Below are 25,867 nucleotides of genomic sequence, written 5' to 3' on the forward strand. Positions count from 1 at the left end.
AGTCCAAATTATCCTATCCTCCATGGCTTGTCCTTGGAATAGTCCGCCAACACTGAAGTGATGGCTGTGAGAGTTACCAGCATCTGTTCTGATCTTGGTTATGTTAGGTATCATTGCCTTTGGAAGTGATTGTTTTAGGAATGGGTATGAGATCCAGTTTTGGCCAATGAGAAATAAAAGGGAAAGGTTTTCTTGCTTTCGAGTAAGAAGAAAAGAGATGGTCCCTCTTCTCCCTAGAGCTTGTCTTATCGGATGTGGCACCTGTAACTGCTGTAGCCATCCTTGGCCACTGGTCTGTAGGTGATGTCCTTACTTAAAGGACAGAGGCAAGAGAATTGTGGAGACAGAGACCTGGAGCCTCGTATGCTATGCCTAGAACCACCCGAACTGTGGATTCCTTATGGGGGATAACAAATTTCCTTATTGTTTAAGCAGTTTTGCCCCACATATTCTGGTACTTGCTGTGGAAATCATCCTGATTCTTTTGCTTTCTCCCCTTTCTGATTACCCACTGTCGCTCAGTGTCCCAAGCACTTCTACTTGATTGTGTTCTGTGCTGTCCGGTAATGTATGTTTGTGGTTATTGCAAAGTCATGGGCTACGTGTATATCCTTACTGTGTCGAATGCTAGCACTGTCTCGTTAATGAAGCCATCAGTGCCTCTTTACTGAATTGAATTATTTGAACAGCAGAGTATTTGGAAAACCAACCCACAGAATTGAGTAATTATAGAGATTTTTCTTTAATTCACATGTTTTTCTTTAACCACACTGCTTCCCTCTAGGATTATGAAGTTTGGCTTTTGACTTAAGATGACTGGTGTGTGACACATTTTCAAGTGGTTAGATGTACTCTTAAAATGCTGCTTAGATTTTGCCTTTTGTTTTTGTTCAACTTTAACATGAAAATCAGCCTCAGTCCTACATATTTGAGTATTGGCTTTCCAGCTAATAAATTTTACTTTCTTGGTTATAAAAAACAGAATAGTTTACTTTCTATTTTCGGTGCTAATTATAGAAATGAGGGACATGGATAGTGAGAAACATAGTCAGGAATAATTTGTTTGGCTTTGGAATGTACATTCACAAAAACTCCCAAAAGTGCATCTGTGCTCTGTTTGGACCTAATTGTGTGTGTGTGGGAAGGGGAGGCATGAAAGTGGGGTGAGTCTAGTATCTAAGAGGAGCCTTGAGTCACAGGATGGATTATTTACTTCTATTTTAAAGCTCTATGAAACAAAATCTTTTTTTCTTTTTGCCTAACTCAGGATATCCTGTACTCTTCTATCTTTTCTTTAAATTCTGCTATTATACTCTTCAAAAAGTGGGATAAGAACCTCCTTTTCTTCCTGGAAATCTATGGTGTTGCTTTCGGTTATGTTAAGGAAAATCATAAACCTGTGTTGTAATCTGGTAACATATTCTGAATCTTTCTAAAAGTGATTTCAATTCAGGGAAGAATGTACTTTCTTTTTCCTTGATAGGTTGTGATTAAAACCTGGGGGAATGTCTTTTTAAGAAGAAAGCTGTATGATATGTTTGACTCATCAGTTTTAATTCAGTAATACCATTATTTAGTAATATGAGGTTTGAATCACTACGGTCAGCTTCAGTGTGCTTTAAGATGTCTTATGAGGAGTGTGTAGGAATGGCACATGTGTCTTAACCTAACCTAAGGCAGCCCTGGCAGGCAGGCTATCTAAGCCAGATGAATCAGAATTGTCTTGGGCCATTTGCTAGAAATTCTAGGATGAAGGCACTTTTTTTTTTTTTTTTGCTGAATTTCAGCCTGAAAATGTACATTCATTAAATTCCTGGCATTGATCTGACCGTAAAAGAAAAGCCATTTGGCTAAGAAGCCAACACTGGAGGAAGAGAGCAGAGAAAAGCCACACCCCGGTCAGGTCAGTTGAGCTGCTCTGTCAAGCCTTCCCGAGGATACTATACCTCTCTAGACTTTTAGTTACATGAGCCAGTAAATTTCTTATTTAATCCAGTTGGCTTTGGATTCTATGTTGCATGTACATGAAAACAGCCAAACTGATACATTCTTGCTATCACCATTCAACTCTACATAGTGATAACTCAAGGGACTTACTGAAACTTGAATTGAGAATTGGGCAAGTTTGCGAGGTGTCAGATGATGTATTAGTAATAGTTCGTTCGTCAACTTATTCAAGAATTTGAGTATAAAGTACAAGAGTTAAGCTGGTAAGCAAATACATACTCCATGCTATTGCTAATGGAGTTTATTATTAATTGGAAGAGGCTGACGTGTGGATAATCCTACTAGTGAATGTAGGTTCTTACTGAGGAAAGGACTACCTACCATCTGTAGTGATTAGCTCTTTGGTGGAGACTCCTTGAACCCTTGATATCTCTAGTATAAAACAATTGTGGGGAACCTGGAATCTGGCTGACTTAATAATGTAAGTTATTATTAATCTTTTTTTTTTCCCTAAGGAGGCATTACAAAGGTACAGGACCACAATTCCTTATTCAAAATCTTGGGGCCAGATATGTTTTGGAATTTCAGTATTCTTTGGATTTTAGGAAGGCTAATGTACATTTACCGTATATTTAATATAGCACCTCTTTTTACTTAAGGAAGGGACAAGTGTGGCTTTCTCTTCTTAGTGCAAATAATAATGCCTTACATTAGTTGAACTGCTAAGTGCCAGGCTGTATACTTTTCAGCATTTATCTTAACTGTTTAATAAATTGTATTCATTTTTATACTTGGGAAAATTTAGAGACATTAGGAGACTTTATCAAGGTTTATGCAGCTGGGAAGCAGTAGAGGTTATTCTTGCCGTGTCTCTATGGCTGTCTGTACCCTTGAGCCTGCTGCAGTGCCTCTTCATTGTGCTGCACTAATTGTACCACTTCAGCTCGTCTGTTCACTGTTAATTTAGGGAGATAATTTCTCTAAGTTTAGTCAGCTACCTTAACGCCTTCACTGATGTTTCCACTAGTCCTACATTCGAGTCACTTGGCTTCTCTATGAATGCTGTCCTTCCCGGTAACTACGCGTGATTTGCTTTATCCTGTCCAGATTTCATAGCTCGTGTTGGCCAGAACTTCTAGGACATTGTAATGACAGGGGGCATCTTGTCTTGTCCATTATTTAATGCATCTAATAGTTCACTGAATGAGTTCCTTAATTAGAACGTTTATAATGTTTAACCATTGAGCATGAAGCCAGACTTTTAGTATTCTTTATAAATAAAATGTAAAAGAGATCAATTTACTTCTGTTTTATTAAGAGTTTTAAAAATTCTATTTTGACATCTACATAGGACAGATATTAAAGTGTTAATTGTTGCAGTGTCATAATTGCTACAAACTAAAAATTGTTCAGTTATTTCTACCTACTTATATTGCACTTCAATTTTAATCTTTGTTAGCCTGTAAACTTCTTACCTCTGGTGAAATCATTTTTATGCATTTAAAAGATGTTTATTATACTTCATAATTTGTTTACTTATATTGTGTTTCCCCCAAAATAAGACCTAACCGGAAAATAAGTCCTAGCATGATTTTTCAGGATGACATCCCCTGAACATATGCCCTAAGACGTCTTTAGGAGCAAAAATTAATATAAGACCTGGCCTTATTTTGGGGGAAACACAGTATTTATTTATTTTATATATTACTTATATATTATTTTCAAAATATTTATGGGCCTAGCATGTAGTAGGAACTCAGTGAGTATATGTTGCAAAAGTTAATTTTTAAAATTATCTGATTAGTGGGGCATCTTGGCTAGAGATAGGAAAATATTATATATAAAGTTTAGAGATGGAAAACACCCAGAAAAAACATTTAGTATCAAAAGTTACACTTTCCCAGTTTCGTGGTCATGTGGCTGATTTCTGATCCTACCGGTTTTCCATTCTGATTTGATAACATCTTGCTGTAGGTACCAACCAGCCAGCTACTACCTAGTGGGTTTAGGTATTACACACACACACACACACACACACACACACACACACACACGCGCGCGCGCGGAATAATTTTACCAAATGTGAGAGAATGAGGAAATGTGCCCATTATAGAAAATTATTAAAATGCACAGGTAGAATGGGATATTCATTTAAACATTGCCTCTGAATGGCTCTGAGTTTCACCCTAACTTGTAAATATCTATAAAGAAGGAGCTTGGGAGGTTTGCAGGGAATAGAATAATTGGCATTAGCTTTTTAATTTTCGCAATATGATCCAAAACATCTGTCTTTCTAGCTAGAAAATATTTTTGAAAGTCTTACAGTTTAAGGGAATGGAAACTAATTTGGTTAATAGTTCAGGGTAGAAATATCGGGAAATAATCACCATGTGAGGAGCTGTGCTGTGCTTATGTGAGCAGACTTGGTGGCTTTAATGTTGGGCCCTCTCAGCCATGATCGGAGGGCGTGTAAGCATCTCTCCCACAGCAGCTGGGACTTATTGTAGCTGCTGCTGTATGTCCTCACTGTAAAGTCCATGATTTCCATGAAAAAAACCGTAAGAACGGCCCTTTTGTTGTTTTGATTAAGGAGTGTTTTCTGGGCAGCATGAGAAAATTGTCTGCCTGTTCTGTGCTGTATGGACAGAAGACGTGCTTTTATAAGAAGGAGCTACATCTTCTTTGAAAAGAAGTAGTCACAGTCAAGATACCTATTTTCATTTATTACCATCAAGTAATGTGAATGCCTTTAATATACAGTAAGTCCTCACTTAATGTTGTCGATTGGTACTTGGAAACTGTGACTTTAAGCGACATGATGTATAACAAACCAGTTTTACCACAAGCTAATTGATATGAACAAGGGCTACGTTCCTGTGGCATAATTGTGGTCACACAAACATCACCAAACTTCTAAATAAAGACCCAAAATACTTTAAATAGTAAACATTGAAATAAATGTGAGCTATACATACATTTAAGAAAGAATAATAAAAACAAGATCAGGGTGGCTGGATGTCTCAGTTGGTTAGAGTGCGAGCTCTGAACAACAGGGTTGCCGGTTCGATTCCCACATGGGCCAGTGAGCTGCGCCCTCCACAACTAGACTGAAGGACAATGACTTAGAGCTGATGGGCCCTGGAGAAACACTCTGTTCCCCAATATTCCACCCCCCCAAAAAAACACACACAAAAACAAAAACACAAGATCATTATTTTCTAACCCACTTCTTCCAGTTCAGGGTCATGGATGGTCATGGATGGAGCCTGTCCTGGCAGCTCAGGGCGCAAGGCAGGAACCCACCCTGGACAGGACACCCTTCCATCGCAGGTGCCCCCCCCCCTCTCCCCCTCCCTCTCCCTCTCTCCCCCTCCCTCCCTCTCTCCTCTCCCCCTTACCCCCCATGATGTAGACATGCTAATTCTCCCCCCTTGCACATTCTTGGGATATGCGAGAAAACCTGAGGACTCAGAGAAACTCCACACAGTGGCCCCAGCTGGAAATTGTTTTATTCTTCCTCATCAACAATATAACAAAATGATGTTGAACTATAAACCATGTTATTTGAAGACCTGCTGTACATGTTCACTGAAAAATGCTTATAGGGAATATTATTAAATGAAATGTGTTGACCTTAGGTGGAGATAGAAATTTTCTACCCAAGACCATATTCCTGTGGTTATCTCTCTATTTCTGAAGTTCTCTTTAAAAATGATTGACCCTGGCCGGCCCGGTGGCTCAGGAGGTTAGAGCTCCATGCTCCTAACTCCGAAGGCTGCCGGTTGGATTCCCACATGGGCCAGTGGGCTCTCAACCACAAGGTTGCCAGTTCAATTCCTCGAGTCCCACAAGGGATGGTGGGCAGCGTCCCCTGCAACTAAAATTGAACACGGCACCTTGAACTGAGCTGCCGCTGAGCTCCAGGATGGCTCAGTTGGTTGGAGGGCGTCCTCTCAGCGACAAGGTTGCCGTTTGACTCCCGCAAGGGATGGTGGGCTGTGCCCCCTGCAATTAGCAATGGCAACTGGACCTGGAGCTGAGCTGCGCCCTCCACAACTAAGATTGAAAGGACAACAACTTGACTTGGGAAAAAAAAATGGTTGACCCATAAAACTCACTAAAAGTTCTGTGCTATCTATGTTGTCAATGGGTTTTAATGCCAGATAGGAAAGAGTAAATATTACTTGTTAAATATTGACCAATACTTTCATGCCTAATTACTGATGTTCTTAGACAGTCTAAGCTATAGTTACATTTCTCAAATTCTGTCAAATATTTCAAACAGTTAACAAGGCAGATTTACTGGGAAAGCAAACAAATCTTCCTAAAATTTAAATAATTCTTAGAAGTCCAAAAATTAAACTTATAAATTTAGCATAGCAATGGCTTTCAAATGTCTTAATAAGTAAAGTATAAAATACCATAATAATAAGTTACTGCAAATATATTTAATAGCACAAAAGTATTAATACTGTAGGTTTTGATTTGCTTCATCATTTCTGTATTGATTTCTGTATTTTCCCAGAGTTAGAGATTTATCCACCCAATTATTGTCTTAGGCCAGCTGAGGTAATTTGGTTAAAAAATCATAACTGTGATGCTGATATGAGTAAAGCTGTTTGAGTCCAAAACTATAGAATAAGAATGGATTTCTGGGCATAGAGCCTTGAGACTGATGGAGGCCTGGGATTAAAATGTGCCTGCCTGGATCAGCTGGCTGCTGTTAGGTGGGTGCTTTTCTGAGGTGCAAGTTTGCCTGTCACCAGGCCTTTGAGCTCATTCCTTTCTGTTGGTATATTATCTTAGAAGGAGATTTGGAAAATGTCTGTCAGAATTTAAAATGTCTATCAAAATTTTAAATGTACAAACCCTTTGATCTATCAGTTTCACTTTTTGGAATTTATCCTACAGATAAATCCTATAGGTTTGGATTTATGTTCCACGTGTGTGAACATACAAGATTATTTTTTGCAGCATGTTTGTAGCAGTAAAAGATTAGAAACAACTTCCCATCAACTAGTTATACCCATGTAATCAAATACAGCCTTTAAAAATTGAGGAAGTTTTTCAAGTTATTGATATTGCCTGATTCCCAAGATAAAGTAAAAAAGGGTGCACGTGGTGGTTTGGCTTGGGAAGGATGGGGGTATAATCCTCACTGTGAGTTTTGAGAAAAGATAATGAAATCCTTTATGGCCCTTTCCATAGACCTTCATTTCAAAGACTTACATTTTAATAAGAATTGGTTGTGCAGCTGCAACCCTGGCAACAAGGCCTGGGAGAAAAGAATTGGGGCAACATTCCAGAAATCAGGGCAGGCAGTGGTCTCATGTGGAGCTGAGCTAATGAAACTGATAAAAATATAAAGCACTTAGTAGAAATAGGACCAGTACTTACGTTGGCAGAGTGGATGTTGAAATTTCCACACCATATTTTATTATTTAAAAAGTCTAAAAGCTGTCATAAGCTGCTCACTCAATAAGAATAGTAGCATTATATTCTCCTTCAGTATAAAAATCATGTAAATACTCTTGAAGCTAATATTTCTATGAATTATATCTAAAATATAATTATTGTTGGCCTGTTCTTGGTGAAACCTAGATGTTTACAAAACACAGCTTGTACCAAGTTTATCAGATTTTTAAAAACAAGTTTTTAAGTTTTAATTTTAAAAATGAAATGTTTCTTATAGTTTTAATGTAAATTTCTCATGGTTGTTGGCCTCTGTAGATGCCCTCAAATAATAAAATTTGTTAAACACATTCTCTTTTTCCAACACTGACAGTGGTTCTGTAATCCATGATCAGAACATAATTTAATGATTCCCTCATTGTTGGCTATTTAGGTGGTGCCTGGGTTTTCCCTCCTATCACAAGTATTACAATAAAACATTTTTGTGCATATAGGTATTTTGCTTCTAGGTTAATAGGATTACTTTTGTATTTCCAGAAGTGAAACTAATGCATCATGTCTGAAAATTTTGAACACTTTCTGAAAGTACTACCAATTTACACGGTATTCTTAAATTTTCTTGAGTGAGTTTTATTCTTATACTTTATTTAGCTCTTTGGACCCTTAAATCTTGGCTTTTATCTATAGTTCTGGGGAAATTATTCTCATTGTTTTTTTGAAATGTTAATTTTTCTCTTGAAATATTTTATTCTTTCCCTCCTTTTGGAACTCCTATTATCTGGATGTCTGTTTTTCATACTCAGTATTTTCACTTGATTCTTTCTCATGGTTTCTTGTTGTGACTTCATGGTACTAATCTCTCCCCTTGGACTCCAGGTGTACATTTCTGGATAGTCCAATCCAGTAATTCTGCTTCAGATGGTGTAAGCTGTTTAGTGGGTTCTATTTTACTGTAGTTTTATGCTCCAGATGGCTCCTTATTTTGACTAGTAAGCTAATGATCCCCTGGGGGAGGGGGCATTATCCCTTAATCTAATAATATATATTAAAGAATGGCCAACAGCCAGACCTCAGATTGTGTCAGTCCAGGTGGGTTTTAGGGAGAGGGAAGGCTTGACTGAGTTTCAGGCCAGGTAGCCACTTGGCATCACTGACCTGCTGCTGAGTTCTGTTGGCTGCTCCTGCATCAGGCAGCTTCGGATCAGGGTTTGTGTTTGAAACTCTTAGATATAAGTAATACTTACTCTAAGAGATCGTTTCCCAAGGTTGTAATTCACTACCAACCCTGTAGGTTTTTGTTTTTTTTAGGGGGAAGGGCTGGGAAGAGTGAATGCCAGCAGGGTAGGTAGTTAGTCTACCTGTTTTCCTGAGCTTCCCCGTCCACCCCGCACCCGTCCTGATTGTGTCCTGCTGACGACATCTAGGCTGTTCCTGATCATTTCTGTGGTGAAAGGGCAGTTGAGGGGAAGGCAGGGGCCACCACAGAAGCTTGTAGCTAATCTGTCTTTTAACTCCTACCTCTGCTGCCCTTTGTCCCTGGCTGTAGGTCACCAGTTTCTTCTCAACCAAGTTCAGTGCAGTTTTCTTTAACCTCATCAGTTTTTGTTTCTTTTTGTTGTTCTTGCTGGTACTGTTCCTGGAATCCAGATTTACTTCATTTTCCCCCAGGGCTTTATTTTGGAGGAAGGGACCAGAAGCCTGTGATAGTTCGTCATCTTGATTGGGAACTGGATGACCTCATTTGTGTCAGTACAAAGATTTCCTTTAAAGCACATGACATCTTTAATTGAAAAGTATATTCATACAAAACATATACAAAGGGGATAAAAACAAACTACCTCAAACCTTAGTGGTATAAAACAACTAGTGGTTTATTATATCTCTCAATTTTGAGGGTCAGGAATTTGAGCACGTCTTGGCAGTGCTTCTCTTACGTGTGGCAGCAACAAAGGTCACTGGGTAGCATTCAGCTGGCGGGTGGACGGGACTGGAGAATCCTTGGCAGCTTGATTCCCGTCTGGTGCTCTGGCTAAGCAGGAGGGAAGGCCAGGCTCGGCTGGACGGTTCACCTGTGTGCCCGTGTGTGTGGTCTTTCCAGTGTGGCAGTCTTAGGATAATTGGACTTCTGAGCAGAAGATACAGGCTTTCTTTTATGTCACCAGTTCCAAAACATGACTTCAGCTTTATTCTGTTGGTCAAGGGAGCCACCACGGTCACTTGAATTCAGTGTCGGAATTTGTCTCTCCTTTGGAGGGATAACCAAGAACTTGTGACCACCGTTAACATACCACTTAAGGTTATTAGAATTTTGTGTTGCTGGTTGTTGCTTTTAGGAGAATGTTGTTCGAGGCTTGGCTCAGGGCATCTTTTCCTTATTTCCTCCCATCTAAAGGAGGTTCTCTAGAATCGAGGGAAATCATGTTCTTTTTCAGTTCATTTTTAGAATACCTTTCCCTTCAGCAATGGGTCTCAGTTGGGGGGAACCACTCTGCTGAGGCCATTTGACAAATGACTGGAGACATTTTTAGTTGTCACCACTGGTGGGGAGGGGTGCTACTGGCATTTACTAGCTAGGAGCCAAGGATGCTGCTAACTACCCTACAACAAACAGGACAGTCTCCCTGTAAGAAGAACTTCCTGGCCCAAAAAGTAGCGCAGAGGTAGAGAAACTGACCCTGCGAAGTTGGTATAATCCTCATAAGAGAAGACTTTTTATAGACATTAGAGACTAATGCCACTTAGTTCAAAGTGATATTATCTAGTTTTGAACACAGGTCTTCCAGTGCCAAATTCCATGTATTCCATAGTACTATGTATATTTTAATTCATCAAGTTTTTTGTTTGTGGTTTTGCAAATACTGGGACAAGCCACCATGTCAAGTGCTATAAAAGATAATAATAATTCAGTCTTTCTTGATGGAGTTTATAGGAATCAATATGTCATAAATAATTGTAATTTAAGGTAGCATTACACTAGACTTTAAAAAACAATGTAGAGAAAATGGTCTGACTTCAAGTTACTTAATGTGTCTGAGTCATGGTTTCCTCATTTCCAAAGGGTAAATCTTACCTCCTAGGATTGTAAAAATTAAATGAGATAGTATTTGTCAAAGTACATAGTGTAATGTGTGACTAGCACACTAATGTTTTTTCCCCCCCTGTCAGGGGTTTACAATTTAGTTGGACCTTTCTTTATAATCGAGGGAAATTTTCTGTCACTGATTTATGTGTGTGTGTGTGTGTGTGTGTGTGTGTGTGTGTATACAGATACATACGTATTGTATATATATATATGTATATATACACATGCACACACATGCACTGGGGTGCCAAAAAAATGTACACACATGATTTGTATTCATTCATCTTTTGTTATTGGTATATATTATTACAATTTTAATAGTTTTTTCCTTTCTTAAAATCTATACACAGTTTTTTGGCACCCTCTGTATGTATATCTCATACAAAACAGAATAAAGAATCCAAGAATATTCAGTTTCTCATTTGACCCACTATGATTTGTTTATGGATCAGAAATAGTCCATGTTCTTTGATAACTGATTAGTATTTTCTTTTTCTGAAGTGATCATAACATTATCAAAGCTTTCTGATATTATAAGCTTTTCTTTAAATGTGTAAGTGCAGATCCTGTTTTAAACTGCATTAAAAACATTTTCCCCTCAATATTGTTCAAGATTCTGACTTTACAAGGTAATTCACAAAGATTTAATCATTTAAAAAACCTATTTAGTATCTATATTATACCTGAACAAGTAGTCATATTTGCACAAAATTGGACAAGTAGAATAATTTGTAAAGAAACAACTACAGTAACTTCTGTCGCACTCAGTAGGCACCTCCAGTGTGTTACAGCACATGGCAGTCCTGGAGTCTAATTTGTCCCAGACCCTTTGTAGCATGTTATTGCTGATGGTTGAAATGGCAGCCAGGTTGAATGCCTTTCAGTTCCTCCAGGAATAGGTGGTCCCAACTGTAGTTTTCTTTTTTAGGTATCCCACCTTAAAATAGTATGGTGTGATAGCTGGGAATTTGGGTGGTTACTGTTTCAGTGGCAGTTCAGATTTTTGAACAGAATGCCTTGTCTAGCACCATGATGGGATTCACTGCAGTACCCCTGGACCATGTGAGAGAGAAGTGAGGCAGCCCCATCCTGTTGGAAAATGGAGTTGTGGAGATTTCCATAGTTGTAGGAAAAACCATTCCATCAGCACGTCCAAATAAGAGATTCTTGTCACTGTATTTTTCTCTGCAAAAAAGAATGAAAATATGATACGGCACAGAAGCATTAACTTGTTGAATTCCTTATATGTTCAATTGCAGTGTATCAGTTTTCATTGCCACATATGCGGATATTCTGGTGATTCATTTCCCCCCTTAACTGAAACTTAACCTTCTCATTGAGTCTTAAGCAACCTACAGTTATCATCTATATAATTGAAATTTTTGTCTTATCTGCCTTCATCAGGGCCTGAAGCAGGTACAGATACTAAGATTTCCTCTTCTGTAGTTTATGAATATACCATAGATCGGCTTGCTTGGGTGCTGAGCCCTCCTTGTCAGTCCTGGATCTTGACTGAATGGAACCCAAAAGCGAATTACCTACCTCTTCAGTAGACAAATGAGATAGCAGGTGACCCTAATTTATATTTCACCTAGTTAGCGAGTAATATAAGTACATGTTTAAACTGTTCGGTTCTATTTGAATCACTGCCTCTTGATCATTGTCTTATTCCCAGGGCCTAGTACATAGTAATTGCTGAACAGTATCTGTCAAATATGTACTTGTATACATGCATAGATGTGTGGTAAATTCTCGCATTGAAAATATATGCTGAAGTTTGTTTCTGTTATCCAATTACGAGGTGGTGTCAGAGAATGTTATTTATTACCTGGTATAATTTGAGAAAAGAAATACAAAAAAAGGAAGCTAAATATGTGTGTTCTTTCAATTTCCTCACTGATGCACTGCATTTACGTTTAATGTAACAATGGAAGATTCTTCAGTTGATAATGTAACACTACAGCTATTTGTTTACTTTGTGTTTTTTGTGTTGTCCTCTAATTGAACTTATTCGATTATTATCTTTGAGATTATCATACTATAAAACAGTCTATGTTAAAACATCATTCCTATTTTTATGTTTACATATAAACAACCAACACTATTTGTAGAAATATATTAAATTTCATTCTGAGGCTGGAAGATAAAAGGTGATAGAAAAGTATTTTTTCCTTAAGTTATTTTCTCTAAGTAACCAAAAAAGGCAGTAGCTTTTAACTACTGACTGGAATCCCATATAGATTTATTTTTAACATTTTAACAGTTGTCACAGCCCTGTTACCATTCTAACTGGTTCATAGTCAAGTCTATTACTGCTTTCAAGGCCTTTCAACTCTTTCACATTGTCTGGATACTTTGTTGATTGAGAATGCAGAATAGAACTTTGTCATTTTATACAAATTCCAAATTAATTTTTCTAATTTTAGTGAAACTTACGTCTTATTCTTACAAAGTTCATATATGAACTAAACAAGGAGAATAGCAGATTTATTTGAATATTGTTTTCAAGACATTTTGAAGATTATTTAAACTGTGCAAATAACTTTTAAGAGTGTCATTTTACCATGTTTTTTAAAAATTATATAAATGTACTTATTGTGTTGATAAGAAAACTTTTTTTACAGATACAGGTAACAGCAAGTTTTGCCCTTTGCTTATATTTTTGTATTACTTTATTTAGCATGCAGACATTAAGTTTTAAGAGAGCCCATGAGTTTAATTTGCCTATAGTATGTTTTACTAAAGAGTTTAGTGATTTTTCTTTTGAGAAATACAAACTCATCCTGACTAAAGGCAGCTTGTGAGTAAAATTCCTAGAAGGTTTCAGTATGATATCTTGTAGGATTGTTTTCTTTTTTCTTTCTTCTTCTTCTTCTTCTTTTTTTTTTTTTAAACCAGAAACAGTTCTGTACATTTGTAGATTAAAAAAATAAAAATTTTGGGGGGTGAGGAAGATCAATTTTTTTGTCCAAAGCTTAAAATGTAAGTTTTATCTTCTTAGTACTAGAAGTTCAGTTACACATTATTTATTTTATAAGGGTTCCAGTGGTTTTTATTTGTAATAAATTTATTTTGATTGTTTTTATTTGTAATTAGGTATATAGCACTGTATTTGTTGAAATCTTTCAGAAAGATTTTTCCCCACTTCCCACTCTACCCTCATATAATTTTACATAGGCCTTTTTTTCTACATTAGTTTCTTTTTCTCCTCACTGTATACGTTAAGAACAGAAAATCATATTAAGCTTTGGATTCAACCATACAGAGACCTAAAGAACTGTTGAAAAAACAATTTATAAGATTGGTAGTTCAAAAGCTGTACATAAATTGTATAGTCTGGTTAGTCTTTCACAATGGGCATACATTTGTCACAGGTATTGTCATTGTTTGTTTTTAAGTTACTAATGGTGAGAAATGCTATTTACGTAAAATTTAAACTTTTTTGTTTGTGCTCATCACCTCCATCTGGAACTTAAAATATACTATCTATGTATGTACTTCTTAGAGAAGCTTTTTCTCTAGTTATTAGTTGCTTTCACAAAATCTTTGAACCATTTTAAATTTAGAGGACATTTTGTGTAAGTGCTAGACACTTGGTTGATACTGTTTGATGTTTGACTTGACAGGAAACTTGATAACCCAGTAACAAATCATGCCTTACTTTCTTCGAAATGGGACGTTAAGTTCGTTGATAATACGATGTTTGATGTTAATAATAAGTTTGATGTTAATTTTTGTGGCAGTGTTGGGGTGGAGAAATTTAAAACAACTAAGAGAACTCTTTAAAGAACATGACATAGTTCAGTTGTCATATAAATTAATCTTGTAAAAGTTTTTCCCAGCCAAAAAAAATCAGTGGGAGCTAAAAATACTTCATTTATTTGGGGGAAAATACCAAGTTAAGAAAAAGTCCTAAAGCAATTGTCACAAAGAAGGTGAGAATCAAATGTAAGTCACAGTGATCTTTTTCCTCTCTGGGGATGAACCTGAAACACTGTATCAAAGCCAGGTCTCCACCTTACCTGGTTCCACACCCAGATAAATGATTGCAGTTTGTGTTCAGTTGGCTTTCATATCCCCAAGGGATTGATAGGGGATTTCAGTTCTGACCGAGAAGCATGAATTGCACATACTTCTCATTCTTTAAACGTTTTAATTACCTCCCCTCATCCTTTCTTTTGCCCAACAGACTTGGCAGCCAGTTCAGACAGTAGCTAGGTACTGAGCAAGCATTTCCTTCTAAAAGTTTAATCCTGTGATATCCAAGGTGTGCTGGACTAAGAGAAAACCTGACTAATGCAATTTATTATATGAATGTATTTTTTTTACAATTAAAAACTGATAGATGGACAAAGTTAGAATTATCTGCTGAAAATCCTCTGTATTGTTAATCTTATTGTATGCCGTAGATGTATAAATTATATGTACATTTAAATTTGCTTTTGAGAAAAATATGCCATTGCTATTAAAGGGATTGATTTAATTGGCTTAAATAACTTTTGTTTTTCTTTACCTTAGTACCGCCTATTTCACTCTCCCTTTTAAACATAAATTACAATAAACAGACTCATATTTTTGTATGTGTGGGACTCCATCTAAGAAAGGAAGACTGACTATAAAAATCTTTCTCCACCTGCCCAGATAAGCATCAAGGGAGCTTGTCTCTGCTTAGTTCTCTGGGCAGAGAGGAAAATATATGACTTAATAATGATGATGATAATGATCACGGTAACAAAGTAGCAGCAACAACAATTATTTAAATGTGTGCCAAGCACTATTCTAAGCAATTCAGAATTGCTCATTTAATCCTCACATATATGATTGAGGTAGATACAATTATAAACTCCACTTTACCGCACAGCAAAATGAGACACAGAAGTTAAGTAACTGGTCCATGATATAGCTAATGAGTGAGTGGAGGAGTCCAGGATTCGAACTTAGCTTGTCTAGTTTCAGAGTCTACGTTCTAAACTTCTATACCAGACAGTCTTTGCAAGCTTGTACGTACATACCAGTGCGCAAAATGAATGTGTTCTATACATGTGGTATGAGAATCTAAACAAAGGAATTATATTAAATCTTAGACTGGGATTTGTGAACTTCATCTTGTGGGCATCTGACACTAGCAAATGCAAACTGCTCTTTGGGGAGTCTTCCTCATCAGGGAACACTGGACTTTCACAGAAGCAGCAACCTCCCAATCAAGGTGAAGTCATAAGGTGATTACAAGAAAGCAGTCCAAGCAGGGAGAGTTAGAGATAATCCATAAGGCTAATTAGAAGACTAAGAATTGATTTAGCAGAATAATCAGGAAAATACTATAAAATAAGTCTTCTTAAAGTTTCTAAATGAAACATTTAAGATACTGAAGTAAGTGAATTTTCAAAAGAATCAAATATAATTTATTAAAATAAAGATTGTGATTATTGAAATAAAAGTCAACAGTTGGGAATATTAATAGCAAAAGTTAAATAGAGTAGAAACAGGTGAAAGAATTCTAAGTAAATAGAAGTGAATCTGAAACCAGAGATTCTATGAAATTAGAGTCAAATTCAAAGACCATCTTCAAAGCATCCATAGAGAACAAAGTTTACATTCAAAGAACCAAAAATTAGATTGACAGTTGACTTCTCAGCAGCAGCAGTAGAGGTCAGAATAGTATCTGCAAAGGACTGGAGGAGAAGCGTTGTCAACCAGGAATTCTGTACTTAGCTCAACTGTCATGCAAGAATAATGGCAAAATATAGACATTGTGTTAACAGTTGGTATATCTGAATGAAGGATACATGGGAGATTTCTGCTCTATTTTCGCAACTCATTCTATAAGTAAGTTATTTCAAAATTAAAATAAAATCCCCCAAAATTTAGAAAAACGTCTGAGAAGCAAACTACTTGCGGAAGACTATTAAAAAGTGTGTACTATTGGAAAATCTCTTAAAGTATATACTGTAAAGAAGGAAGTTGAACTTTAAAGGAAGGGTTGAGAGACAAGAAACAATGTTGATCAAAGAAATTGGTAAATGTGGATAAATATTAATAATCAACATCATTGCACACTTATATGTATTGAGTATAAGTATTTTGTTTAATTCTCACAACAACACTATGCTATGGGTACTAGTCTTTTTCTGTACTAAAGGATACCACCATTCTCCAGTTTGAAAGAGCTCATCCAGTCCCAACACAATGGATGAAAAAGGACCAAATCAAGTTACATTTTGTGAAATTTGAGAACTCTAGGAGTAAAGAGTAAACCTTTAAACCTTCCAGAGAAGGGAGAAATATATCACCTACAAAGGAAAGAAAATTAGAATGTCACCAGGCTTGTTAGCAGCAACTCTGGAACATAGTAGACAGAGAACAATGCCTTTAAAATCCTGAGGAAAAGATCTTTAACTTGGTACGCTATATTCAACCAAATGATCAGTCAGATGTCAAATGCAAGGAGTTAAAATTTTTTTTCTTCCATCTACCCTTTCTTAAAAAGCTACTGGAGTATGTGACTTTACAAAATAAGCTGAAGATGATGAAAATAAGGGGGAAGACAGTTCTCAGAAACAGGACATCAACCTACGAAAGGAACTGAGAGAACAAGCCTAAGAGGGCAGCTAATCAGGACTGAAACAAGAGGCTGGGTTGTTCTGTGAAGAAACGAAAAGAAAATTTGATGCAGTACCTCTAGGTATATGTTCAAGTATTTGTACATTATGAGTCTTTTACAGAGCTAATTAAAGTGTTTTACAGTTCTAATATAGGTATATAGAAAAACTAAGCAAATGAAAAAGCTCAACAGTTATTAACCTCCAAGAAAACAGAAGATTATTCAAAAAGGATAGCTAATTCTAGTATGTTACTTGTTTCAATAGTGACAATTATGACATAAACATTGAATATTGATTCAGTCAAAAATTATAATTAGTAGTGATGATGATGAGGACGGGTAATGATGACTTGGAAACATAGCCTAATCTATTTTAATAAGAAGTCAGTTTAAATCATCTGAAAGTCAATAATTAGCAGTAAGTGCTAATATATCACACAATGTGATATATATATGTCTGGTGCAAAAGTAATTGCGGTTTTTGCAATTTTTAACCTTTTAAACTGCAGTTACTTTTACACCAACCTAATAGATGGTGTATTACAGAATTGTACACTTGAAACCCATGTAACTTTACTAATCATTGTCATCCCAATAAACTTTAATTAAAAAAAAAGCAATAACCATTATTTACAGTAGCCAACACATGGAAATAATGTGTCCTTTGATAGATGATTAAAGAAGATGTGATACATATGAGTATATAAAATGGAATACTACTCAGTCATAAGGATGAAATACTGCCGTTTATCACAACATGGATGGATCTTGAGAGTACTATGCTAAGTGAAATAAGTCAGACAGAAAAGAACAAGAACTGTATGATTTCACTCATACGTGGATATAAACAAAAAGCCAATGAACAGACAAAACAAAAAAATCAAACTCATAGATACAGACAACAAATTAGTGGTCACCAATGGGGAAGGGGAGTAGAGGGAGGATGAAGAGGGTAAAGGGGGTCCAATACAAGAGACTAGACTTCGGGTGGCAAGCACATAATATACAGATGTTGTATTATAAAGTTGTACACCTGAAATTTATAGAATGTTATGAACCAGTGTTACCCCAATAACTGGGTCATAAAAAGAGAATAAAATAAATAGCAATAGGCATCTTATTTATGATTATAAATTTCAGAAGAAACATTTTGGTAAGTTAAAAATGGCCACCACCATCATGGAGAGGGATAGGTCAAAGATTTGCCATTGTTAATAGCTTTTTATTACTCACTGATTTTTAAAAATCTATGTGCTTGTATTATTTTGAATAACAGTAAAGATTTGTTTAAATGTAAAAAAGCATTTTACATGGTGGTTTTATTCTGAGAACCGCAGATAGTAGGATAGAATTTGAATACATATTTCTTGGTAAACAGTGCATGGTGTTGCCACCACCAAGAAAGGTAACATAGAAACGTGGGGAAACAGATAGTGAATTCAGTTTTACAAATACTGTGTTTAAGGTAACTAGGAAACTACATGAGATGTTCATTAACAGATGGATATATAGATTTCAATCCATCAACTAAAACATTGAGAACTTACTATGTGTCACGATAAGCATTATTTCTAACTGGGTAGCTGAAGAAAGGTTTAAGGAGGAGAATTGATAAAAAGATGGGAAAGGGAGAAAGGAAAAGAGAAACCAAAAGAAAGAAGGAAAGTAGCAGGAAAGGAAAAGGAGGAAGATTATTAGAGGGAAAGATAAACATGGCAGTCATTCTCATACAAGGGGGGAAGAAATGTGGTAGTAGAAAATGGGAGAGTAGTTTTTATATATATTACTTTTCCTCTGTGCTTGTATTGCAAACTCGGGTTTAAGCCAGCATAATGTTCTCTCTAATATCCCCTACCATAATGATTTGTATGTATATGTTTTGTGTTAAATACTTGAGTTTTTTAAAAAAATATTTGAGTTTTAATTAAAAAGGGACAGGAAGATGTCAGGAAAAGCCTGAGAAGTCTGTGAAAACATTTCCTAACTGCACTTAGAAACTATTAATGTTCAAGTCAATTTATAAAAGTAAACCTAAACAAAACTATATGGGATGATAGGTTTATAACCTGGGATAAGGAAAACCTTCTTAAGCGAGATGCACCCCTAACCCGAGATGAAAATTGACATTTAACTATTAGGTTAGTGCAAAAGTAATTATGTTTTTTGCTATTATTTTTAAACTTTCAAACAGCAATTACTTTTGCACCAAGCTAATACATAAGACTAAAGCTTCCATGTGAAACCTATAAACAAAGTTAGAAAACAAAAGTGATGCAACAGAGTACATGCAAAACTTGTACACTGAACTACAAAACACTGGATATGCCATGGTAATGGATTAGAACACTCAATATTGTAAAATGTAATTATCCTCCAAATAATTATTAGAATAAATGCTATCCCATTCAGAATCACAGGAGACTTTTTTTTTTTTTGGTAGAAATTGGCAGAATGATTTCCAAATGTATATGAAAATGCAAAGGACCCAGACAATCCAAAATAATCTTAAAGAATAATTTGGAAGACTTAACCACTACCTGACTTGAAGTCTTACTATAAAACTACAGCAGTCAGGACAGTGTGGTACTGGCATAGGCATAGGCTCAACAAATAGACCAATGAAATACAAGTGTAACAGCCCAGAGATGGACCCAAACTTGCAGTCATTTGATTTTCAATAAAAATGCAAATCAATCCAATAGGCGAAGGATATCCTTCAACAAATGAGCTGGGACGACTGGATATTCATGTCACTTAAGTAATCTTTGACCTTTACTTTTATACCACTAAAAATATTAAAGTAACTAAAAATGGATTGTAGACCTAAAAGTAAAAACTGAAAGTTCTAGAAAAGGAAATAGAAAAATCTTTAAATTTTGGAAACACCTGCAAAAATAAAATTTCTTAGAACAGAGAAAGCACAGATCATAAAAGATAAAATTGTTAAACTAGACTTCATTAAATTAAAAAAACCCAAACTCTTGAAAGATGCTGTTTAAAAAACAAGAGAAAAGGAGCGATAAAGACCAGGAAAAAAATATTCACAATGCATATATGTGAAATATTTAAAGAATACAGCTGAAAAAAAAGTTAAAAAATGGACAAAAGACCTGAATGTACCTAACCAAAGGAAATAGATGAATGGTCAACAAGCATGAAAAGATTAATATATCATTAGTTATAACAACAGTGCAAATTAAAACCAGAACGAGGTAATACTTCATTACCACTGTAATGACTAAAATTAAAAAGACTGGTGATACAGAGTGTTGGTAGGATGTGGAATAGCTGGAACTCTCATACATTGCACATGTGCAAAATAGTACAACTTTTTTTGAAAACTGGCACAGTTTCTTATAAAGTTAAAAGTATACTTAACAATATGACCTAACAATTCTATTCCTAAATATTTTCTCAGGAGAAATAAAAACTTCTCTTTACACAAACACTTGTGCACACAAATTTGTAGCAACTTTATTTTTAATAGCCCCAAAGCTGGGAAAACAGTCAATAGCGATCCACAGATGAATGGTTAAACAAATTGTACTGTACTCATATCTATACAATGAAAGTCTACTTAATAAAAAAATACAGGCAATATGGATAAATCTCAAAAACATGTTGAATGAAAAGAAGTCAGCTATTAAAAAAAGTGTACTGTGTGATCACATTTACATGAAATTATAGGTAAGACTAACCTATTTATTGGTCATTTCAAATAGAAGAAAAAACTTACCCCTTTTATTTCAATAGTTACATGTACCTCTCTATCTGTGCCTTTTGTAATTGTTCAGGGAACAGTGGTGCATTTAAACTTTGATTAGCCACAGAAAGATACGTTTGTGATAAGCACATAGTTTGAAAGCTCTTCTTAAAATGGGTTATGTTTTTCAAAAGGATCTTGTACAAATCAATATCAAAGAACCGTTTTAACAAGATTGGGGCACATTAAGTGCTGGTACAGCTATGAATAAGCTTTATTGGTAATTCAAACATGGTTGTTTAATAATTTTTGCATTTTTGGCAGAAATCTCTTTGGCGTCCAATAGAACTTAAGATCTCACCCCTCTCTCCCAACCCAACTGCAGTAATTTTACCAAGTCCTTCAAAGGATGTTCACTTTTACTTGATTCTGTGTTTTGTATTTCTATCCTTGATCTTCATTACTCTACTGTGATCAACCGGAAATTGTTAGTATTTGCTTCTTTTACTTATAGTATTTCATTTAAATCATCACTGAAAAATATATATGGAAAATTGCAAAGACCATAAATAAATAGCCCTAGAGGTCACTACTTTCCTGACTTTTATTATGATAATAATTTCCTTGCTTTACCTATGTATGCATCTCAAACAAAATAGTTTTAACTTGTTTTTCAAATTTATATAAATAAAATCATTCCATGTATGCATATATTATTTTGTGCCTTGAGTCTTTCCCTCAATAACATGTCACTGAGTATTATCAAGTGTTGCATGAAGCTACCATTCATTTAAAAAAAAAATTTCATTCATTTTCATTCTGTGTAGGACTTTTTGTATGAATATACCACAATTCATTTTTCATTTTATTCATTTTTTTTCTGGATAGACTTTTGGGTTGTTTCCTAAAAGTTTGCAGCTGTTATGAATTACTTGATCTTGCTACTTAATTCTGCTGCTTGCTATTTGAATTCTGATAAACACGACGAGCATCTTATATCGGCATCACTCTGTATAAAGTACATGCCGTTGGCAGTGCGGCGTTGCATTTTATAACTGGTGATAGAGCCGGTCATGTGCCCAAGCTAACACGCCTGAAAATTAGTGAGGTACTAACAACTAACTGCCACAGATCTTTTATTTCAAAGTATGAATTCTGAACTTCTCACTTTGTTTCACACTAACTGAGCATGCTTCATACCTCAACTGAGTTAAAGTATTTCAGATTTTTAAAAAACAGTTAGGCTAAAGGGATGCCTCCTCGTCCTGTTTTTGAAATCAAGGCTTTCTTATTGTTTCTTAGGCAGTTGGCCTCAAAAGAAATTTTATTATCTTGTAGGTAGGATGTTAGAACATAAAGTCTTTGTTAGCAAAAAAACAGTTCGTACAGGTGTAAAGCTAGTGTCCTCAGCATTTGATTTCGGTGTGGAAAGTGAGGAGAGGAAGCTGATGGTGGTTATGACTTTTGACCAGAGATCCTACAGTTACACTTTTTCACTCATATCAGTCTCTTTAAAAGTCTAGGCTGAGCTTTTCATTCAAGGCAGCTCTGCCAGTCACTAAATGGCCTGATAGCTCACTTCAGGCTTTCCCAGTCTCAGGCCTAAAATCTGTGAGTCTGTGAATTGCTCTCTGGTGCTGCAGACCAGTCTGACCCCATTTGTGTGCAGGGTGTGCTGAGCTGTGTTTAAAGCCAAGCTCGGATGTTGATGCTGTTGGAAAGTGACACTCCTTTTGTTATACTAAGATTTAAAAAAGTAGAAAGTTTTCTAAATGGACATGTTTTAAGGAACTTTCAGTTCAAGAAGTGAAAGTAATTGTTAGTATATTATTAGTTGGAATTTTTTGTGACAAATTCAGTTCTTCTCTAAAGGTGTTTATAAATGTGTTTTAAGTGTATTTATATACACTTTTGAAAAAAATTCTGGAAAAGAAGTTTGTTTAGAAAAGGAAGAAGATGGAAAAATGGTATGACATTCCAAGGCATGTTTTTAAGATTTATATATTTACTTAATAAATAAAAACCTGTGGAGTTGTAAACATCTCCTTGGTTTGAATATACATTTCAGCAGGTCTATTGTCTAGGTGGAAATATTTAAGTAAAACTGTATATCCTTTCTGTTTCATCTATAAAAATAGAAGCTCAAATTACTGTATTTAAAACATTCTTCCACTAGACATTAAAAAAGAGGAAATATTGTAATGTCATTTTCATAGTACATGGGAATAGGAAATACATATTTTTAAATTCTCAAAGTGAGGAGTAGCTTTACTCTAAATGGGAAGGAAATTTGAATTTGAGAAAATGTGGGCTGATAAAAAGTATTATGAATTAGGAAGCTATTTACTGTGTTTCCCTGAAAATAAGACCTTGCCGGGCAATCAGCTCTAATGCGTCTTTTGGAGCAAAAATTAATAAATAAGACCCGGTCTTATTAATTTTTGCTCCAAAAGACGCATTAGAGCTGATTGTCCGGCAAGGTCTTATTTTTGGGGAAACAGGGTATTAATTTTAAGTATTAAACAGAAGGAATATGTATTTAAAAAATATAACACCTTCCAAAGTAAAATTAATATTTGAAGGTGGTTTCTGGCAAAGATAATTTAGAAATAAAAAGGAAATTGCCTAGCTTTATATGTGAATGAGAAAATATAATAAATCAATCAATAAATCAAACAATACATTTTAAAGCATCAGGTTTCAAAATCGAGTATATTTTGAAACACCAGAGTAGGTCCATATCTGTATGTAGTGCAACATTCATGAGCATAAAGAATTTTCTGTTTCACACAAAGGCGTATTTGTTTCTATAGAATCGGTTAAGAGATTTCATTTTATAATGACTTCTTAATGGCAAGGTCTTTGATTCAGGGTGGAATTAAACTTGTTAAACAGCAACACTGAAATAATCATGATATTGTGAATTTAGCCCTTTGCTGTTATATTCTTACGAAGAAGGACATATGTGAAATATACTATTCTTTTTTTTTTTTTTTTTTTTACACTTATGCCATGAATTCATAGGGAATGGGTTCCAGCAGCTCAGGCTCCTTTCCATTGGTTCTCACAAAGTGTGCTTCTCTGGGTGGGGCAGGCTGGCGTTTCAGTTGAACCCAGATACCTTTCTCTTTGGCTTCCTTCTTTTTCTGATCATTTTCCTTTACCCGTTTCAGGAAGCTATCTCGGCTCTTAGAGTGCTTAATATGCTCAATACGAACATTAATTCTCTTGGCAAGAATCTTGCCCTTGACTTGTTTGTTTACAACAATGCCAACCGCATGCTGAGTAACATTGTAGACCCTTCCCGTTTTGCCATGGTAACATTTGTGGGGCATTCCTTTTTGAACAGTGCCCATTCCCTTGATGTCTACAATATCACCTTTCTTGTAGATTCGCATGTATGTGGCCAAAGGAACAACTCCATGTTTTCTAAAAGGCCTAGAGAACATATAGCGGGTGCCTCTCCTCTTTCCCTTTGTGTTGGTCATTTTGACGAATTACTGGAAGATGGCGGTCCCCTATACTATTCTTTTGAGCATATAAACTTCCACAGTATTTACCCAATTCAGTGGACAAAGCGGATTTCATTCAATACTGCCACTTCCTGGTTTTGGGCGAGATGAAGAATAGAATGCTCATCCCTGCTTGAAAATAAGCATCCCAGGTTCCAAATTTTAACTATGGCAATAATGTAAATTTTCTTCCTTCTGATCTTCCTCCTTGAACATATGCAAAAACTTAACATGTCATTTTCCTGTAGTTTGTTAGAAGACTTGTGCTCTGGACTTTGTAGAACAGGGTCCCAGATTCATACTTTATTACTACCCACATTCATACATTGAGCATGCATGTATTATCTTCACTGAGGATCTTCATCTATACAAATAAGTAACATTCCTGCCTTACCAAGTTCAGAGTCATGGCTTCGGGGAAAGCAGAATTTACAAATATGTGATTTATATTTTATCACTTGGAACAAAAATGTTAACATCTCTGAATAATCAAATTAATATGTCTTTCGTCTTTGATCTCTTTATTTCAAGGATGGCATTTTCTCTTTGTTCTACCTACCACCCTATCTTTTAAAATTTTATATCCAGTCTCTTGCAAACATTTTCTACATGTGGTGAGTCTGCTTCTCTCTCTCCCTTCACTCACTTCTCAGCCCACTGTAATCTGATTTCTGCCCTAAAACTGCTGTAGCCAGGGCCACCAAGTATCAGCAGCACATTCTAATGGGAGGTTCTCAGTCTGCTGTCTCAGTGGCAGTTAATACTGTTGCCCACTTCTTTGTTGAAACAGGCTCCAATGACACCACATTAATTGGTTTTTCCTCCTCTTTCTTTCTGAGAACACCCAAAGCTTCTCTGTAGACTTCTCTTTCTCTACCCATCTTTTAAATGCTGCTATTCTTTAGAGTTCTTGTTGCTTCTCATGATAATGCTTTCCCTAGACTTTGGCATTCATTGCTTCAGTTATAATCTGCTGATGGTTCCAGGACTTCTTCTTGGCTTCAGAGCTAGCTGAACTGGCTGTCGTCACTTGACGGTTGTAGAAGGCTGCAGGTGATATGAACCTACATCAATGTAGCTTCAGGCTAAAGAGGGAAAACTGTTGCCTCACAAAACTTCAGTTGCACAGGTCAAACGGGTCTTAGGGATGACTGGAACCCGCCTTCCTCCTGTCGTCTCTGCTTGTCAGTATTATAATCTCAGAACCATCTTCTGCAGGAAGTTTGGAACATGGTTGGCTAGGGTCGACCTTAAAGTCCACAGCTTGTCAATCAAGAAGAAAAGATAGGTGCACTCTGTCCAGCTCCATATGGAAAATTGCCTGACATGGATTCTAACGGACTCGGCTTGGTTGGCCACCTGAGAATAGAAAGTATCCTCACTGACAATCATTCCAGTGGTGGTGGGGGCAGGGATCTAACGTGTCGATTCAACCCCCATTCATCTTTCATGTACAATTCTAATTTCAAACGAGGAGGCAATAATTTTGTTTCTAATTATTGATGAGTTATAGCTGACTGATTATATAGAAAGAGTTGATTGCTATGGCCATTACTATCTGGGTTGTCTCTGAGAACAAAGGACTCATCTGAAGAAAGCTGTATGAAATT

At 36.0% G+C, this 25,867-nt stretch overlaps 2 protein-coding genes across 7 annotated transcripts in view; one reads left to right on the forward strand and one right to left on the reverse strand.

Annotated features, from left to right (window-relative positions):
* CDC42SE2 (CDC42 small effector 2) overlaps positions 1–25,867 on the forward strand; it is a 102,269-nt gene that overhangs the window by 41,270 nt on the left and 35,132 nt on the right. The gene's annotated exons all lie outside the window — the stretch shown is intronic.
* LOC308491612 (large ribosomal subunit protein eL21-like) lies at positions 23,748–24,257 on the reverse strand. The gene has a single exon (XM_081035455.1). It carries the CDS (start codon positions 24,231–24,233, stop codon positions 23,751–23,753), a length of 483 nt encoding a protein of 160 aa, XP_080891581.1. The 5' UTR covers positions 24,234–24,257; the 3' UTR covers positions 23,748–23,750.

Source organism: Rhinolophus hipposideros, assembly GCF_964194185.1.
Source record: "Rhinolophus hipposideros genome assembly, chromosome: 23".
Taxonomy (NCBI): domain Eukaryota; kingdom Metazoa; phylum Chordata; class Mammalia; order Chiroptera; family Rhinolophidae; genus Rhinolophus; species Rhinolophus hipposideros.

Excerpts from the sequence above, each read along its gene's own strand:
- LOC308491612 (XM_081035455.1), bottom strand. The coding sequence starts at position 24,233 with ATGACCAACACAAAGGGAAAGAGGAGAGGCACCCGCTATATGTTCTCT.